This window comes from Periplaneta americana, chromosome 8 (genome assembly GCF_040183065.1).
Source record: "Periplaneta americana isolate PAMFEO1 chromosome 8, P.americana_PAMFEO1_priV1, whole genome shotgun sequence".
Classification (NCBI taxonomy): Eukaryota; Metazoa; Arthropoda; class Insecta; order Blattodea; family Blattidae; genus Periplaneta; species Periplaneta americana.
In genome coordinates this window covers 158,808,276-158,825,228 of record NC_091124.1, presented here as the reverse complement: position 1 = coordinate 158,825,228, position 16,953 = coordinate 158,808,276, and the positions used below count along the sequence as shown (strand labels likewise).

General features: G+C 36.3%; 1 protein-coding gene across 2 annotated transcripts; it reads left to right on the top strand.

Annotated features, from left to right (window-relative positions):
• The first annotated feature begins 4,847 nt into the window (after positions 1-4,847).
• LOC138705193 (uncharacterized) lies at positions 4,848-13,185 on the top strand. 2 transcript variants are annotated; one of them, XR_011333655.1, is made up of 4 exons: positions 4,848-5,342; positions 8,420-8,537; positions 8,991-9,120; positions 10,210-13,185. XR_011333655.1 is itself a non-coding variant. In XM_069833935.1 (4 exons), the coding sequence occupies exons 1-2, from the start codon at positions 6,491-6,493 to the stop codon at positions 8,473-8,475; spliced, it is 1,347 nt and encodes a 448-aa protein (XP_069690036.1). In that variant the 5' UTR covers positions 5,592-6,490; the 3' UTR covers positions 8,476-8,537; positions 8,991-9,120; positions 10,210-13,185. The 2 variants fall into 2 exon arrangements, 1 of the variants encoding a protein (XP_069690036.1); XM_069833935.1 differs by lacking the exon at positions 4,848-5,342 and adding an exon at positions 5,592-7,781.
• Positions 13,186-16,953: the final 3,768 nt, after the last annotated feature.

Here is a 16,953-nt window from a genome sequence, read left to right as displayed (position 1 = left end):
TTGGCTCTCCCTTCCTTTTTCATATTTAGTACTAAATTGTAAATTAAGGAAAACCTGGCTAATTTCAATACACCCTCTTATTTTAGCACACTCGTCTTTCTATTCTTTCTCCTCGCCTTTCTGTTCTTCCTCTTTGTTTTTCTGGACTCCTCATTCTTCTGTGCTTCCTCCTCTTAATATTACTCCTCGCCTTCCCTTTCTTCTTGTTTTTCTGCTTTTTCTCTTAGATTTTCTGCTCTTCCTCCTCGTATTCTTAGATTTTCTGCTCTTCCTCCTCGTATTTCTATTCCTCTTCTTCTTTTCATTCTTTTTTCTCGTCGTTCTGTCCGTTTTTGTATTACTGTACTTCTGGACTTATTGTTCTTCCTCTTAACCTTTTCATTTTTTCTCGTCTTTCTGCCCTTCCTCTTCGTCTTTCTTTTCTTTCTCTTCGTATTTCTATTCTTCATTCTCATTATTCTGTGCTTCCTCTTAATTTTTATTCCATCTGCTCTTTATATTCTTCCTCGTAGCCTTTCTGTTTCTCCTCGTTTTTCTTTCTTTTTCCTCGAGTTTCTGTTCTTCTTTATCATTATATTCTCTCTCCTTTCCCCTCTGCTTTTCGTCGTCTTTATATTGATCTTTCTAGTATTTCTGTTCTTCCTCATCTTTCTGTTCTTCCTCCTCGCCTTGTGTTGTAAAAGCATTTGTCTTGAGGGGCGAAACTACCGACAGTGAGTGTGATAGTACCATTTCACAACGAACACTGGAGCACACTTCTGAGAACTGTGGTCAGCGTCATCAACAGGTCACCAGAACATCTCCTCAAGGAAATAATTTTAGTTGATGACTTCAGTTCAAAAGGCAAGTGGTATAGGTTCTAAGTATAACTACCATATCCACAGACCCAAACAGAGAAATGAGGCAGCTTAAGTCAAAATCTGTGCTTCAGTGGCTGGCGATGATAATATCTCTGAAAAATATTGGAGTGCAAGAGATCAAATGACTTTATTGTCAAATGCCTGACATTAGAAAACAACAACATATTTATATCACCATATTTGTTCCATGACATTATTTATTACAGCCTTAGCTATGATATTACCAGCTTCCTTAGAAATGAGGTCCTCGGTCTTTATGGAGATATTTATATTATGACTGTTCTAAGTGAGAACAGATTGTTGAAGATAATTCTCGGTGTCGGCAAACAAAACCTAGTCATTTCCGAAGAGTAATGTGTTAAGGGATTTTTTTATAAAAAATAAGTACGTACATCTATACAATTTACGTTAAATACTATTATCTTTTAATGGAGTAACAATATTTATGAATGGAATGAAACAGAAGTGTCTGTTTCTTGACCAATTTTTTTCTACAACAATGTAAAACATTTCTTAAGTTGTTCAAATATACCTATTACAGTGCAAATAAAATATTTATAAACCTAAGAACACCAGCCCTACTGATGACATTCAATTTTTTCTCAAGAGAAGAAAATAACATGTAAGCAAGTGTAGCTCAATTGGTAGGGAGTTGGATACGTACTGGAAGATTCCAAGTATATTTCCGGATTGTGACGGGATTTCTGTCGTTTCCAGAGCTTCTAGAATGGTGACGATGTCCACTCAGTCTTTTATGAAACTGAGTATCGGGACTTCCCGGGATGAAAGTTTGGTTGAAGCGTGGTGTCGACCACACCTGCTTGTTCTAGTGTCATGGTCAAGAAAATAAAGACCCTTACCTTCCTATCCACTATGCGCTTTCATCGGTTTGTTTCTAAAGAGGATACATTTAACTTTTTTTTACATGTAAGGAAAGATGAAACAGAATACCAGCTACATTGTTTCTGTACGTAACAATGCTGAAGTAGGGATCTGCTCTCGTTTTACAGTTGATTATGCCGTTCTCGAGTTTGAATATAAAGCCCGCATAAGAGTTGCGGCTTGGCTCCGGCATTAAGCGCGTGTTCCTAGGGACCGCACGACCCTCTCATCTTCTTACCGCACCTTTGATCTCCCCATTGAAACTAAACAGGGCTGTCCATTTGGTGCCAAGTGTAGATCTCTGTTTTAGTGAAAGTTTATTCCTGGTTGACCAAATTTGATTTACATCTTACTCTCTAATAAAACTAGACTTTACCTTTTTTGTTTCTCTCTCTCTCTCTATGAGGGCGGGAGGAGAACATTCCATGCACCGCGACCTGAGGTCTATTGTGCGCCCCTGGGATGAGTTGCATGCCCACCGACGTCACCTACACCAAATTAACCTAATCGCTAACACCCTGAGGACCAGTCCTGCCGTCCTTCTAAACCAGTATACCATTCCACGCCATCAGCCCCCCCTCAAACGGTCTGAGTTGTAAGCCCTCTCTCTTGTCTACTCAACTATCTGAGATATAAGCTCCCTCTCCCGTCGGGAGGGGAGTGTGTTCCACTGCTGGCCACCAACTATCACAGCTTGACTTATCCACGGAGGCCGGCCGAGAGTGTCAGCGGCTTTGGAGGGCTGCCGCAGGAGCAATCTGAAAACTAAGTAAGACAACCAGAATGATGAGGAAAGGATGATAGGGGAGGAAAGGAAGTGGCGAGAATGAATGGGGTTCCATACGCCTGATAAAGTTACCGGATATTCATCCATAGGAGTGAGGGAAAAACCCCGAAAAAACTTCGTCCAGCAACTTATCCTAAGCGGGGAATCGAACCCCAGTCCGCTGGGTTCGGGAGTGAAGACGCTACCACGAGACCACAGCGGTAGATAGACTTTATCTTTAGCATATTTATTTTAAATTAAATTTAATGTCATCAAAAAGTATACGAGTAATGGTGTACCTTCACATTGCTGTATATGTGTACTCACCACAACTGTGGAATAGAATGAGGGGTCCAGCACTGCGACCTGTTACTAACTCTTAAGCTAGGCGCATTCCCAAACCCACATCCGCGCATGCAACTCTCCTCGTCCCTAGGCCAGCCCCCTCCGTGGGTCGCCAGCCGGAGATCGGGGAATGCTATGGAATGATGACGATATGGGGAAATGATGACGGAATGATGTAGATGCCTAAAATAGGGAACAACGGGAGACTCTCGATAAAACCCCAACTGTGACCATGTAGTATTAGTAGTAGTATTTATTTAACCCGGTAGAGATAAGGCCGTCAGGCCTTCTCTGCCCCTTTAACAGGGGATTACAACTATAATATGAGAATAAAATTACAATTTATATTAAATCTGCCACAAGTGTGAATAAAAAATTCCATGCCTCACCTGGACTCAAACCCGGGCCACTGAGTGATAGGCTGGAATTCTGACGACTCAGCTACTGCAAGCGTCACCAGAACTATACATACATTCTTACATATTGTTGTCAAAGCATATACTGTTATTGACGTTCTGACGCATTTAAGCCTTAAGGTACTCTAACTATAGTTTAACTATTATGCAAGGTGAATCGTAATTAATGTCATTGTTATTCTTTCAGATATTTCAAACTAAAAAGTTTAATACAGTTTTGCTCGCTTTGGTTCCTTTTCGAGATAAAATTGTTTTATATGAAACATATTTTCATAGCGTGTTTTGGGAAAACACTTGATTCAAGTCTCACTCACTATGTACATTCAGTTCAAGAGAACAGTGTATTATGATCAAACTTAGGATCCGAGACAACTTAAGAATGAAGTGAAGTTACAGTGCAACGGAGTACAGATGGAGTGGAGCGGCCCGTTGAGTTTTGTTTACCTGTACACTAGTGTACAATCCGGTTCGTGATCAGAGGCACAGTATTCTTCCGTCTCTCCCTACGAAACGAACTCAGGCCATGACAGTGCATTTTCAATTCACAGTGAGCAGTTCTTTTGAACTAGTTGCATGTATGTACATGTAATTGTAATTCTAACGCCTTCAACGTCGCCGAAGGACATGAAAACTTGTGAGGTATGTATCCTACTTCATTTTCCACCGTCACTAGATTGTACTATTAACATTAGAATATAACGCAGCACAGTGACGTCGTTGTTTATATTCACAGTATGTCTGTCTGCTATGTTCAAGGAACTCTGTAGTCAAGTTGTACGCACATTGGTTGTTAAAGTGTCCCGGATCCTAAGCCTGATTATGATAATAAGTGAGTGAAAGAATTTTAGTTTTATCCTTAACCGTGGAGAAATTTGATCCGAACAAATGCAGTATTTTAAAATTTCTTTTCAGAACGGAAAGTTACATTTGTATTTTCCACCCACATAGTAAGCCTCTTTGTCTACGACTGAACACGAGGGAGAAGTTTCAGAGAGAACTCATTGATCATAGCTTGCCACTGATAAAACAGTGGAAGCTATTCTTCACAACATTCTCCAGATGTTAAAGAACATGAATTCATATTCACCTATGCCTAACTAAACAATGATGAAAGATTGATAGAGCGGAGAAAAATTCTCTCCGGTATCGGGACTCGAACCCAGGTTTTCAGCTCTACGTGCTGACGATTTATCCACTAAGCCACACCGGATTCCAGTTCCGATACCGGATCGAATCACCTTAGTTTAAGTTCTACCTCTCAGTTTTCCCTTTGGTGGCCTACCCTCATGTACTGTATGTGATAGTGGCACAATGTCCAACGCACTATGTGCAGAGGTGCACTTATTACTAGTGACTAAGTGGCCGGGAATGAATGTTAAATGAAAAGATAAATGCTGACAGTACAGGAACCAAAATTCGAACCCCGGATAAGAAAAGGCCCAACAGTATACGGAAGAAGACGAATATAGAGTCATTCACTGCATCTGGCGTTAAGAGGACCACTCCCTATATTAAACAAGTTTCGTTCCCAGTTTGCTTGATATACACAAAGCTTTGAGGGAGGCTAAGTTAGTTGAGGGCAGGGGGGTTTAACTCAAATGATAGATGTTGGATGCTCATAGATGTTCCATAGTTTGCCGCATGTGGTCAGGATAGCGCTGGCTGTATTTCGATCACAGAGTTTGTAAAATTAGCAGTACAAAACTCTTTGGTTTCGAAAATTCTTTGGTTATAAGTTTTGCCAATATGACAGTTTTAAACAGATATTATTAATATCCATTATTTACAGAATGTGTCAGTTTTATAATATTCGGATTATTATTACTATTACTATATAGCTAATTTGCATTTTCATTCGAGGACAAAGTAGCCATATTAGTGTACTGTGTATGACCTATTAACCTCATTTGTTCAGTTGATCGATTGTTGGATGTTGGCATTCCTATTCTGTTTAAATCTTGTATAAATTATGGAATGGACGAACATGGCTGCTTAAGGAAGAAATTTGAACAGATCGAGTTAATTGAGAAGTTACTGGTGCTTTCCTGCAAGAAATAATTCGCAACGTTAAAGGTAAGAAAGAAATATGTTTGAGATTACATCTACACGGTTCAACTTTTCTTTCAACTTCACACATTCAAGCAATGCCTGCAAGATTGGTATTTAATAATAACGGAAGTGCACACAATGTGCAGGATAATATATTATTTTAGCTTTCGCTGCTGCAGAACTTGGTCACTGAAACTATAATCGGTTTTTACACTCCATCACATGGTATTTTGGTATTTTAATATTAATATGGCGTACCTTGCAGATAGAAAATCTTAAGGGAAGACAGTCGCGAACAGGGTTAAAAAAAATCGAAAATTCAGTTTTAGCGTAATTTTATTCTTGAATGTTAATGAAATAAATAAACGCCATTTAATAGAGAAACTATTAAATGGCGTTTTATTTCATTCAAATCGGATGAAAAGTTTCTTTGTAATAAATTATTGATTTACATGCTGCATGATGCTGCCATTTAAATGCCACGCCCATTTCTGTGCACACAGTTTGAAAAAGTATCATAACTTCGCGAGTTTTTAAGATATCGGGATGATTTTTGTTCTGTTACGTTCAGTAATGTGTGTTTGTTAGGTTTGGCACATTGTCACTCGCTTGTATCGATCGATAGTAACCCACTGTCGATAGTCGATTCTGACTACAGAATTTCAGCTTGGCTTTATCTGTTGTTTACACTTGCTCTGTATCGACACGTGTTTCAAGTAAATGTTTGAAAATGCCTAGGAAGTTCGGTGCTAATAATAAGTTCAAAGGTAATAAACAATTAAGAGTAAATAAACATGGTGTGATTGAAATGCGAGAACCACAGCGTGAAGATGGAAACGTAAGTGCATCGAAGAAAAAAGTTGAGGTTAGGCCTAGCCATTCCGTAAACACTGGTGATGCTGACGGTAACTATAGTGATACAAACATTATAATCAGTGTGAATTTATTGTGTGATTTGTTGAAGAAGAGTACTGTTTGCATAAAGTGTGGTGGTGAAATTTCTTTATTTGAAAACCAGAAGAAGAGAAAAGGAATTGTGAGCAACTTAGTTATTCAGTGACTTTACTTCTAATACAGTGACCTCTCATATCACTAGAAGCAAGTTGTATGAAAACAATATTCGTTTGGTATATGGCCTAAGGTCTATTGGTAAAGGTAGATGTGGAGGGAAAATGATTTGTTCTGTGTTGAATATTCCCCAACCACCAACAAAATTTTCTGCCTATAATAAAACTCTTCTTTCTGCTGTGGCTGAGGTCAGTGAGGGTAGCATGCTCAATGCAGCGAGGGAAGCTATTGAGCTCAATGTCAGTAATGATGATGATGATGATAATGATTATAATGTCAGAAACATTGCTGCAGCTTTTGATTGTAGTTGGCAGAAACGTGGCCACACTTCATTGAATGGCATTGTATCTGCTACTTCATTTGATACTGGGAAAATTATAGATGTAGAGATATTGAGCAAGTTCTGCTACATTTGTAGCACAACCCCATCCCTCCATCATAATTGCAAAAAGAATTATGAAGGGTCAAGTGGGGGGATGGAAGTTGCAGGTGTAGACAAACTATTCAAGCGCTCACTTGGAGTTAGAGGTGTTCGTTACACTAGGTATCTTGGAGATGGAGACTGCAAGGCTTTCCAGACAGTAGTAAAAGAGGAACCTTATGGGCCTAAATGTAAAATTCAGAAACTGGAATGCATTGGCCATGTCCAGAAAAGAATGGGAAGCAGACTAATGAAGCTAGTAAAAGAATATTCTGGAAAAAAGCTTCATGATGGGAGAACATTAGGTGGGAAAGGTGGTCTCACAAAAGCCCAAATTGATAAAATTCAAAACTATTATGGCCTAGGCATCAGAAGACATCCAAACAATCTGGCTGCCATGAAGAAAGCCATTTGGGCAATTTATTTTCATAAATTGTCCACCGACAGCTCTCCCCAACACGGTCTCTGCCCTAGTGGTCCTGACAGCTGGTGTAAGTATAACCGTGCTGCCATTACAGGGGTTGTACACAAACATAAAAATTCATTGCCAGAATCTGTCATGACCACAATCAAGCCCATATTCAGAGCGCTTTCCAATGAGGACCTGTTAAAAAAGTGTCTTCATGGTAAAACACAAAATCCCAATGAAAGTTTCAATTCTGTGATTTGGCGACGGATCCCAAAAACAGACTTTGTGAGGTTGGAGACACTGAAGTTAGGTGTTCATGATGCAGTTCTGTCATTCAATAATGGTGTGTCCAAGAAGATAGACGTTTTAAACCTTTTGGGTGTGAGATATGGTTCAAACACATTCAGTGGTCTTAGGCGCATCGATATGGAGCGAGTCAGGAAAGCTGAAATTACAATGCAAAATGCCACCAAAGAAGCCAGAAAAGAAAAAGAGGGAAGAAAAGGAGGAGGGAAGATCAGGAGGACATGGATGATCCAGCATATGGTGCTGGAATGTATTAACTGTAAGTTTTTATGGGTTAAGAGTTGGTTCTAAACTTTAAATCAATTTTTCTCAAAACTACATTTTCATGTGTGTTGGTACCATTATCTAAAAAAGTATAAAAGATAGAGGTATAAAATTTTTACACGCACTATAAAACAGTGTGATAAGAAATCAGATAGCATTCCAGACTAATGCTATTAATATGAAGCTTAATGCATGCAGGTTACCAATTGAAAATTTATCTTTTTTAAAAGCGGATAACAGAAATATAAGAAAAAATTTATTTCTCATAATCCCATAAATTTACAAAGCCAATTGTCTATGGGTATTTAGAGAAATATACTAGCTACATTGTTTAAAAATTTCATACCTCTAAGTATTATAGTTTCTTCAGAATATGTTCCTAAATGTGGCTAAATTTAACATTGCAAGTATATGGGAAATGAAATGGCGGCTGTCTTCCTTTAATGTATCTTAATTCAACATGCGCTTTAAACTTGATTCTTTCAATATTCTTCCCAGACTGTGTGCGTACGAGCATGAAAAACTGAACCGTGTAGATGCAGCTTAACTGCACCGTCATGTTTTCTAATTTAAACTGAATTCTTCTGTCATATCTTAAACGTTTATTAAACTGAGATCTGTAATTGTTTTCAGGGATAAACTTCAGAACGCGATTACCTTCCTTCTACCACTGCCATATGATGAACTGACTTCTGTGTTGAATTACAACAGTGTATTAGGCCTAACTGCAATTACGCCAAGAGCTTTAAAGGTAAGCTAACAGTTAATATACACTTTGGGTATGAACGAACATCTTATTTTTGTATATAGCTAAGTTAAGTTGGTCAGACATCTTAAAATTCGTGGGACAGAATCTGATATGACTAAATATGTTGTTCCCGGTGTAATTCTTTACAGTTGCATTACCAAAGGATGGCGGGGTACCTTAGCTTGGTAACGCAATAGTAAAGAAGTGTTGTTCCCGAAAAAAGATATTTTAGAAATTTGACTTTACAGTTAACAGTAGTACCTTTACTGGAATAATTTTGATAAAATAAAAGGAGTTAAATTGCCGGAGATATTTATTATTTTTATAGACTCGTGGATAGAATTCTTCCAGGAATATTTCACAAACGTTGATTATACTGCAATCCTTCAATTGTTCTATGAAATGTAGTGTTATTAATGCATTATATGATACTAGGCTACTGCTGGTTTGTTTCAGTTAATAGAAAGAAAAATGGCGGAGTTTTACACTGTGAATGTGCTGCAGTGTACTGTCAGAAATCGGATAGTAATGAGAAGACCTGGTTATTCCTGTTTCCTGCGCCAAGTAATGCAGCACAGCTTAAAAGGTAAGCAATGGCATTGGCACAAGCTCAATGCAAAGATATCCTTATATATCCTCAGTAAATATTCATGGTTGGTAAACTGTAGTGATTTTTAAATTTAAGTGAGAATTATTTGTCAAATTCATATTTGTTTATTAAAATGAGTTTTTGCCTTCTTTTGTAATTCATTTAAACTTAATTTGTGTATTAGTTCCTACATAAATGTGTATTTTGTTAATGTGTTATTTTAAGTAATTAACAACATCGCTTCAAAAATAATTTACTATATTTACACATAGGCCTCATTATTAATACATGAAGAGTTACAGCACTAATAACCTGCACTTAATGATAATAATAATTAGCTTAGACTTAGGCAAGATATTATGCTCAGTTTGTTATTCATTAGAAAAGAATTCAACTATTTAGGGAGATTAATATTTACAAATAAATTTATCAGAAGAGCTTAGCATTGTGTGTTTTCAGAATAAATACATAGTCCATTTGGCATTGTGCAACTTTTACTTTGAATATTGTTATGAGCTACAACTATTCATTTCAATCCTCAGCATCATACTGTGCTTTAATTAGGCGGTGATTCCGAAAGTAGGCTCTACTTGACTACCTGTACCATGTGTTCTGTTGCTCCTTAATTAGGAGTTGGGAAAAGACATATGAGAAGCAAACTTTCAAAACCTGTCCATTTCTTCAGAAACTGCTAGAATTATATGTCTGTAATAAACAAAGATTTTTCTGTGGTGAAATTTTATATGAATTCATAGGAAGAAAAATATATTTCACCATAGAAAATATTTTGTTCATTGCAGAGATGCAAGTTTGCTACTCGTATATATTGCTAATAGTTTTAAGAAGCAGCAGGACAGTCATATGTAAAAACGTTTATATATTTTTTTTTTCAGGAAGTTAATTTCTCATCTTAATCATGTTAGGTGCATATAATTTTAATCTGTGATTTAAGTAGTAACAATTATTTGATGTAAATAAAATGAAAATTATTTTATTTACATCATGATTAAATCATGAATTTAAATTAATACCAACCCTGGTTTGTGTATTTTTTTTAAGATAATAATAGAATTTTGATTATAACAGGTACCACATGTGGGCAGCTGTGGCAGAAAATCCTCATCCTTACAGAAGGGCCTATATATGTGCAAGCCATTTTCGCAGTAATCAGTATAACGGTGACTTCAGATATAACTTACTAAGAGGGGCCATTCCATCAAGGGATGCTTGGTATCCCACTTCATCACCAGCCTACTTACATTAACCTTTTTCACCACCTAACATAATTGCTTCATTCATTGCACTTCACTGTGGCATCAATTTGAACCTGTATTCTCTTTCATTGAGTGATTCATTCATTGTCTTTATCTTTTAACAAAATTGTGTTTAATTTTGTTGACAAGTGTATGGTAATGGACTTCATTCATTATCATTATTATTATTATTATTATTATTATTATTATTATTATTAAAGGTAAAAAGTAAAGGTATCCCCGTAACATGTCAAGAAGGCATTTGGGGGGCATGGAGGTAGAGCCCCATGCTTTCCATGACCTCGGTACTAGAATGAATTATTATTATTATTATTATTATTATTATTATTATTATTATTATTATTATCATTATCATTGTTATCTCATTTCGTTTAATGTGTTGATTTCTTCAGTTAATTGAAGGAAAATAAGGGGAATTCATTCATTCATCTGAAAAAAAAAAGTAGAGTACTTTACTTCTACATTATGAGCAATATAATTTTTGTAATATATAGGGCAATGATAAATCTAACGATCTTTAAGACCCTAAGTTAACATTACATAGTAATATAAATACAAATAATAATTACTAGTACAATGAGCATTTCAGTTGTGTCATCTATAGGGCATAGGAGGGAGTCCAGTGGCAGCGATACGAATCTGCAGCTTCTGCAACTGGTGAGATTTGGGTGCATTATTTAGAATGTTTAGAGAGTAAATATGTTGTTGTTTTCTAATGTCAGGCGTTTGACAATAAAGTCATTTGACCTCTTGCACTCCAATATTTTTCAAAGATATTATCATGACCAGAGTAAATATGTTGATGTTTTCTAATGTCAGGCATTTGACAATAAAGTCATTTGACCTCTTGCACTCCAATATTTTTCAAAGATATTATCATGACCAGAGTAAATATGTTGATGTTTTCTAATGCCAGGCATTTGACAATAAAGTCATTTGACCTCTTGCATTCCAGTATTTTTCAAAATTACTGTCATGGTCAGCCACTGAAGCACAGATTTTGAGGTGTTCCGAATCCATTTCTTGGTTTGAGTAGCACAATGGACAGTTAGGAGACTGATATATTCCAATTCTATGCAGCAAAATAGTCCCCCAGTCGGATTTCTGGGCGGGACTACTTTAATGGTACAGAAGCAACTAAATTTTTTGTAATGGAATGCTTGTATAACATCAGCTAAGAAGAGAGTAAATATGGTACAATATTTTGTCTCTTCTCACTTTATAGATCTCTTGGATATGGAACAACAAGTTTTGACGGAGAAATCATTGTAATAAGTGAAAGTCTTAGGAATCTTCTATGCCACATCAATAAATTTAAGAATGCAGTTATATTGTCAGACTCCAAAGCAGCTATTCTATCAATAGTCTCTAAATACATACTTTCATTTCAAACAGCAGAAATAACTAAAATGCTCTCTCAATTAATATAACTCAATAAAAGAATTGTATTCCAGTGGATACCATCCCATTGTGGAATCCTGGGAAACGAGAATGCGGATGCTTTAGCAAAGAAGGGCAGCACTGCTACTTACAGACCTGTTACTAAATCTACGTATTACGCTGTGAAAAGATTTATTAAATCTACATACTTAGACTTCAACAAACAAAATTTGATAACACAAATCTCAAGGGAAAAAATGGAACTCTCTGCATCATAATCCACAGTTAATTCCCGATTTACCACGAAAATCGTCTGTAGCTGCATTTATATTGGCAACAGGCCATGACTGTCTGGCCAAACAAACACCTGCATAGAATTGGAATATATCAGTCCCCTAACTGCCCATTGTGCAACTCAAACCAAGAAATGGATTCGGAACACCTCAAAATCTGTGCTTCAGTGGCTGGCCATGATAATATCTTCGAAAAATATTGGAGTGCAAGAGGTCAAATGCCTTTGTCAAACCCCTGGCATTAGAATACAACAACAACATATTCTGAGCAATGGGGCCACAACCAAATCAAACACTCAGTATCAAAGCTCAAAATTAGGAAATGTTGCGAAGTATAGACTTATCTCTAATAAATTGTATTGCACTTTTTCTAATATGTTCAGTGTTTTGAATCAACTATACATCAGAGAATGAAAAATATTTTTTTTACTTGTATTTCTTAATGGTGTTTTTATTAAAAGTCTAAGTTAATTTTATGTCTGTTGTAGACAAATAGCTTTCTTTGTATTCTTTATCAATGGTGATTATTGATTACTTAGATTTTTAATATCCATATATTAAACTAATGGCAGTTACTTTTAAAAATAGATGTTCAGCTCTGACGGTGTAAAACAAATAAAGTGGTGTTTTATAAATGTTTATGAACGTGCGTTGTACTATGTCACAGCAAAACATCTTATGACTATTTTCAAGCTAATGTTTGACATAAAAAAATTAAGAGCGAATTATAATTATATAACTGACCAATAATAACTTCGAAGTCAATATTCCAAAGTCAATCTTTGTTTTTATCTTCCAATACATGATACATAACATTATTTAAAAATAGTGCTTAAGGTGTTTTGAAGAGAAGTATCCTATCCTATTCGCATCCTGTATCTCAATTACATATTTGATCTAGAAGATGCAAAAACTTTTATTAGTCAAATTTGATAAATTAATTTAATAAAAGGGTTAAATGACTGTGTTAAAAGAGGGAGTGTGTTAATGGTTTTCAGTTTCATGTTCAACCATTATATTTATATTCACATGTTAAAACAAAAATGTGATATAAATATTGTGGTTAAACATGTTATTTAAACTGATAAACCATTACACACTCCTTTGGCGATATGAAAAATACCAGCATGTGTTGGTATAATAGGTATCTGCAGTACCGATCGTGCTCTAATGCTGGTATAACGGATACCTGTAATACCGATCGGGCCGTGTAACAAGGGATGTAGTTCCGCATTCTGCCGCTATGTATAACGAGATGTAGTTCCGATGTTTTGCCGCCAGGTGTCTCGACGTCGCGTCAATAGCGTGTCGAAGGTAATGCATTGAGTTGGGGGTCTTTCTGTTTATTTGTCTATCCCTATGATTGTCCCCCTGGGTAAAGGGCAGAGATTTATTATAGTATACCCCGGGTCTTCTGAAGGGTTTGTTCCGAACGGCCTTCTGTATTTTCGTTCTAAATCCACAAAGGACTCTCACGAGGAGATGGATGATATTGTTTTCAGGAATTGGTTTGTAAACAAACTCCTTCCAAATATTCCTCAAAATAGTGTAATTGTAATGGACAATGCACCTTATCATTCGGTGGAACTAAATAAGGCCCCAATATCATCAAGTTTAAAAAGGGAAATGGAAACCTGGTTACGCGAAAAGAACATTGAATACGATCCAAGATCCACCAAAGTAGTATTATATGACATTATCAAGACTAAGCAAGACAGATTTAGAAAATACGAAATTGACTCTATTGCAGAGTTAGCAGGGCATACCGTAGTACATCTTCCTCCCTATCATTGCAACTTCAGTGCAATTGAATTAATTTGGGGCCAAGTAAAGAACAATGTAGCCAAACATAATGTAACTTTCAGACTCAATGATGTAACATTTCTCTTTCAACCGATATCATATATCAAGAAACAAATACGACAACAGACTCATCAAAACTGGAATACTAGATGGACGACGTGCACAACCGGATCACTAACAAGAGACACCTACTTCCCAACAATCCACGACCGACTCAAAAGCCATCACTTCAAACCTACTTTCGTAACAACGCAGTTTCTTTCTGGACATAGGAAATTTGGTACTTACTTCGACAGATTCAACATTCCAGCAGACATCGACTCTACATGCTCCTGCCGCGAAGACCTTCACAATGTGAAACACCTTCTATTTGACTGTCCTATTATTGAAGCAAAGAGATTTCAAATAAAGACACATCTTCTGGACTGCGACACCGAATACAGGACTCCACTATGTGAAGTAATCAAAAAACCTTGTTGCTACAGACAATTTATAGACTTGCTAAACTTTATCTTTAAAAGACTGTAGATACATATTTCACCAGTATCTGTGTAAAAATAAGTAGTATAGATATGTAGTATACCGAATAACAAAAACTAAAACCCTAGCATACCGCTTGGTTAATTAGGGTTCTTTTCCGCGGATATTTAATAATAATAATAATATTTCTCTTTCAAACAGCATTATCAAAAGTGACACCAGAAAACTGGAGAAAAGCGTGTGAAAGTGTAGAAAAGCAGAAAAAGTTTTATTGGGAGAAAGAAAGTTTAATTAACGAAGTCATCGATCGGTTTGTAATCAACAAAGGAGAGACAGATAACGAGGATGAAGCATGTGAACACTCTACAGAGGAGCAAGGCGCCAATGACATGATGGAACAATGCCAACAACCCATAATAGTAGCTGTGCGAGAGAGAGGGTAAGTACATATGCTGTTTCTGTTCAAAATTTTGTCTCAACTTGTTCCTGATATACTGTCTGTAGTTAGTAGTATTTTGTGAATAGTGAAGTGAATTTGTGTCTTGTACCAATTTAATATAATGTAATTCACAATTTAAACAAAATGTTTTCAGAGATGCGTGGTTTCACTGTTAACTTAAATATTGTAACGAGTGTAGTGCTCTTGTTTTTAATAATAATGGTAGGCAATATGGGAAAACGCGGGAAAGCCTTGAAGTCGGACTGTGTGAACATCGTCATTAATGCACACAAATTCTTTACTGAAGAATATGAGGCATTGAAATGCGGAAGGCAAACAATATCTGTGTGCCAAGTGTTATCGAAAGAACTGGTGCAGCGACAGGTACATCATCTCGTAGTGTTAACAGGATTAAAAAAATAAAAGGAAGCACTAGAAAGTGGAAATGGAAGTGTACTGCGAATTCTAGGAAAGAAACGCCCGAACAGGACCCCTAAAAACTGCAATTGTGCAATTGACTCATTATCTGCCGCTGCTGTAAGACGAGTAATTTATTCTTTATATCGAACTCATTTTTTTGCTTAGTTTCAAAAAATATAAATGACTCATTAATTAAGGAAAACTTATTCACTGGGAGCATATGGAGTTTAAAAGATATTCTAAAAGAAAATTAAATTTAGGTATGTCGAAAATACTGAAGGGAGATAATTTTAATTGGAAAGGTCAGGTGTTATTAAAAAAATTAAATTTTTAAGAAAAATGAAAAAAAAAAAATTGCGCACCACTGGACGCACCGTTATTTGTGTAGACGAAACTTGGGTTAAAGTGAACCATACGAAAAGCAAAGTTTGGAAAAGCGATGATCACGAAATTGACTTCCCCACTTCAAGCCCCAATAGGAAAAGGTCAGCGGTTTATTATTTTACACACCGGATGTTCAACAGATTTCGTTCCCAACATGCTTCTAACTTTCAAATCTATGTCAACTAAGGATTACCACGAAGAGATGAGCAGTACTGTATTTAAGAACTGATTCATTAATCAATTATTACCAAATATTCCTCCCAGTAGTATTATTATGGACAATGTCCCCTATCATTCAACAGAATTCAATAAGGCACCGATTTCATCAACAACGAAATCTGAAATGCAGTCCTGGCTCCGTAACAATAACGTTGGATTTATTTACGATCCACGAAGCCTGTATTCTATGAACTTATAAACACGAAAATAGACAATTTCAAAACATATGAAATCGATCAAATTGCGACAATGCACACCCCCCCTACTGTAGTGCGACAGCTACCATACTATTGCGACTTAAGCGTGATCGAATTAATATGGGACTAGGTTAAAAATGACGTTGCGAAGCATAATGTACAGGGACATCATTTTATTTTTACTTCAATTTTTATTGTACCTGCGTTTCTAAATGTACTTGACTTCCACCCCTTTCACTAATGCCCTTGCTAACGTCAGCCACACAAACTTACGGCCGCTGTTGCTAGTAGTGAAATAAACAGTACAGAGTACAGTGTGTTTCAGAAATATGTTGCGTTTTCTATAGAAGGAAAAACTTATATTATTGAAGTTTATTTTCACACAAGTATTGTGTGTAGCATAACTGAATTTATTTGTGTGGACTGAGCACAAGTGAAGATTAGAGTTACCGAAAGTACGGTACCCTACAATATGGTACGGTACTTAACAGCATTATTTAAACAAGGGTTTTATTTTACTGTTTGTAGGTATGAAGGACGATGATGGTAACTGGAATTACAATATAACCGAAAGTGAACAACAGTTTTTCTTTTTTTCACAATTTCCTGATTATATCATTACGGAATATTTTCGTAGAAATGCCATTAATCTGGTAGATAAATTTAGAGCAACAAAGTGTACAGAAAGGAAGAAAAGTATAAGATGGCCAACAAAGGTGACAGAAAATGCTGTAGAAGATGTTAGAGAAAGGATGCAGCGAGATCCTAATAAGTCTGTCAAGAAGTTAGCTGTAGAAATTGGAGTTTCTTACGGAAGTGCTCACACAATTCTCAGGAATAAATTAGGTTAGTAATGTGCTGAATAAAGTAGACATTACATAATGTATATAAGCGCCTGAAGACTTGAGTTTGTGAAAAAAAATTGTTACTATTCTACTGTT

Excerpts from the sequence above, each read along its gene's own strand:
- LOC138705193 (XM_069833935.1), top strand. The coding sequence starts at position 6,491 with ATGATTTGTTCTGTGTTGAATATTCCCCAACCACCAACAAAATTTTCT. Across the intron at positions 7,782-8,419 it reads GGTGCTGGAATGTATTAACT|GGATAAACTTCAGAACGCGA; the intron begins GTAAGTTTTTAT and ends AATTGTTTTCAG.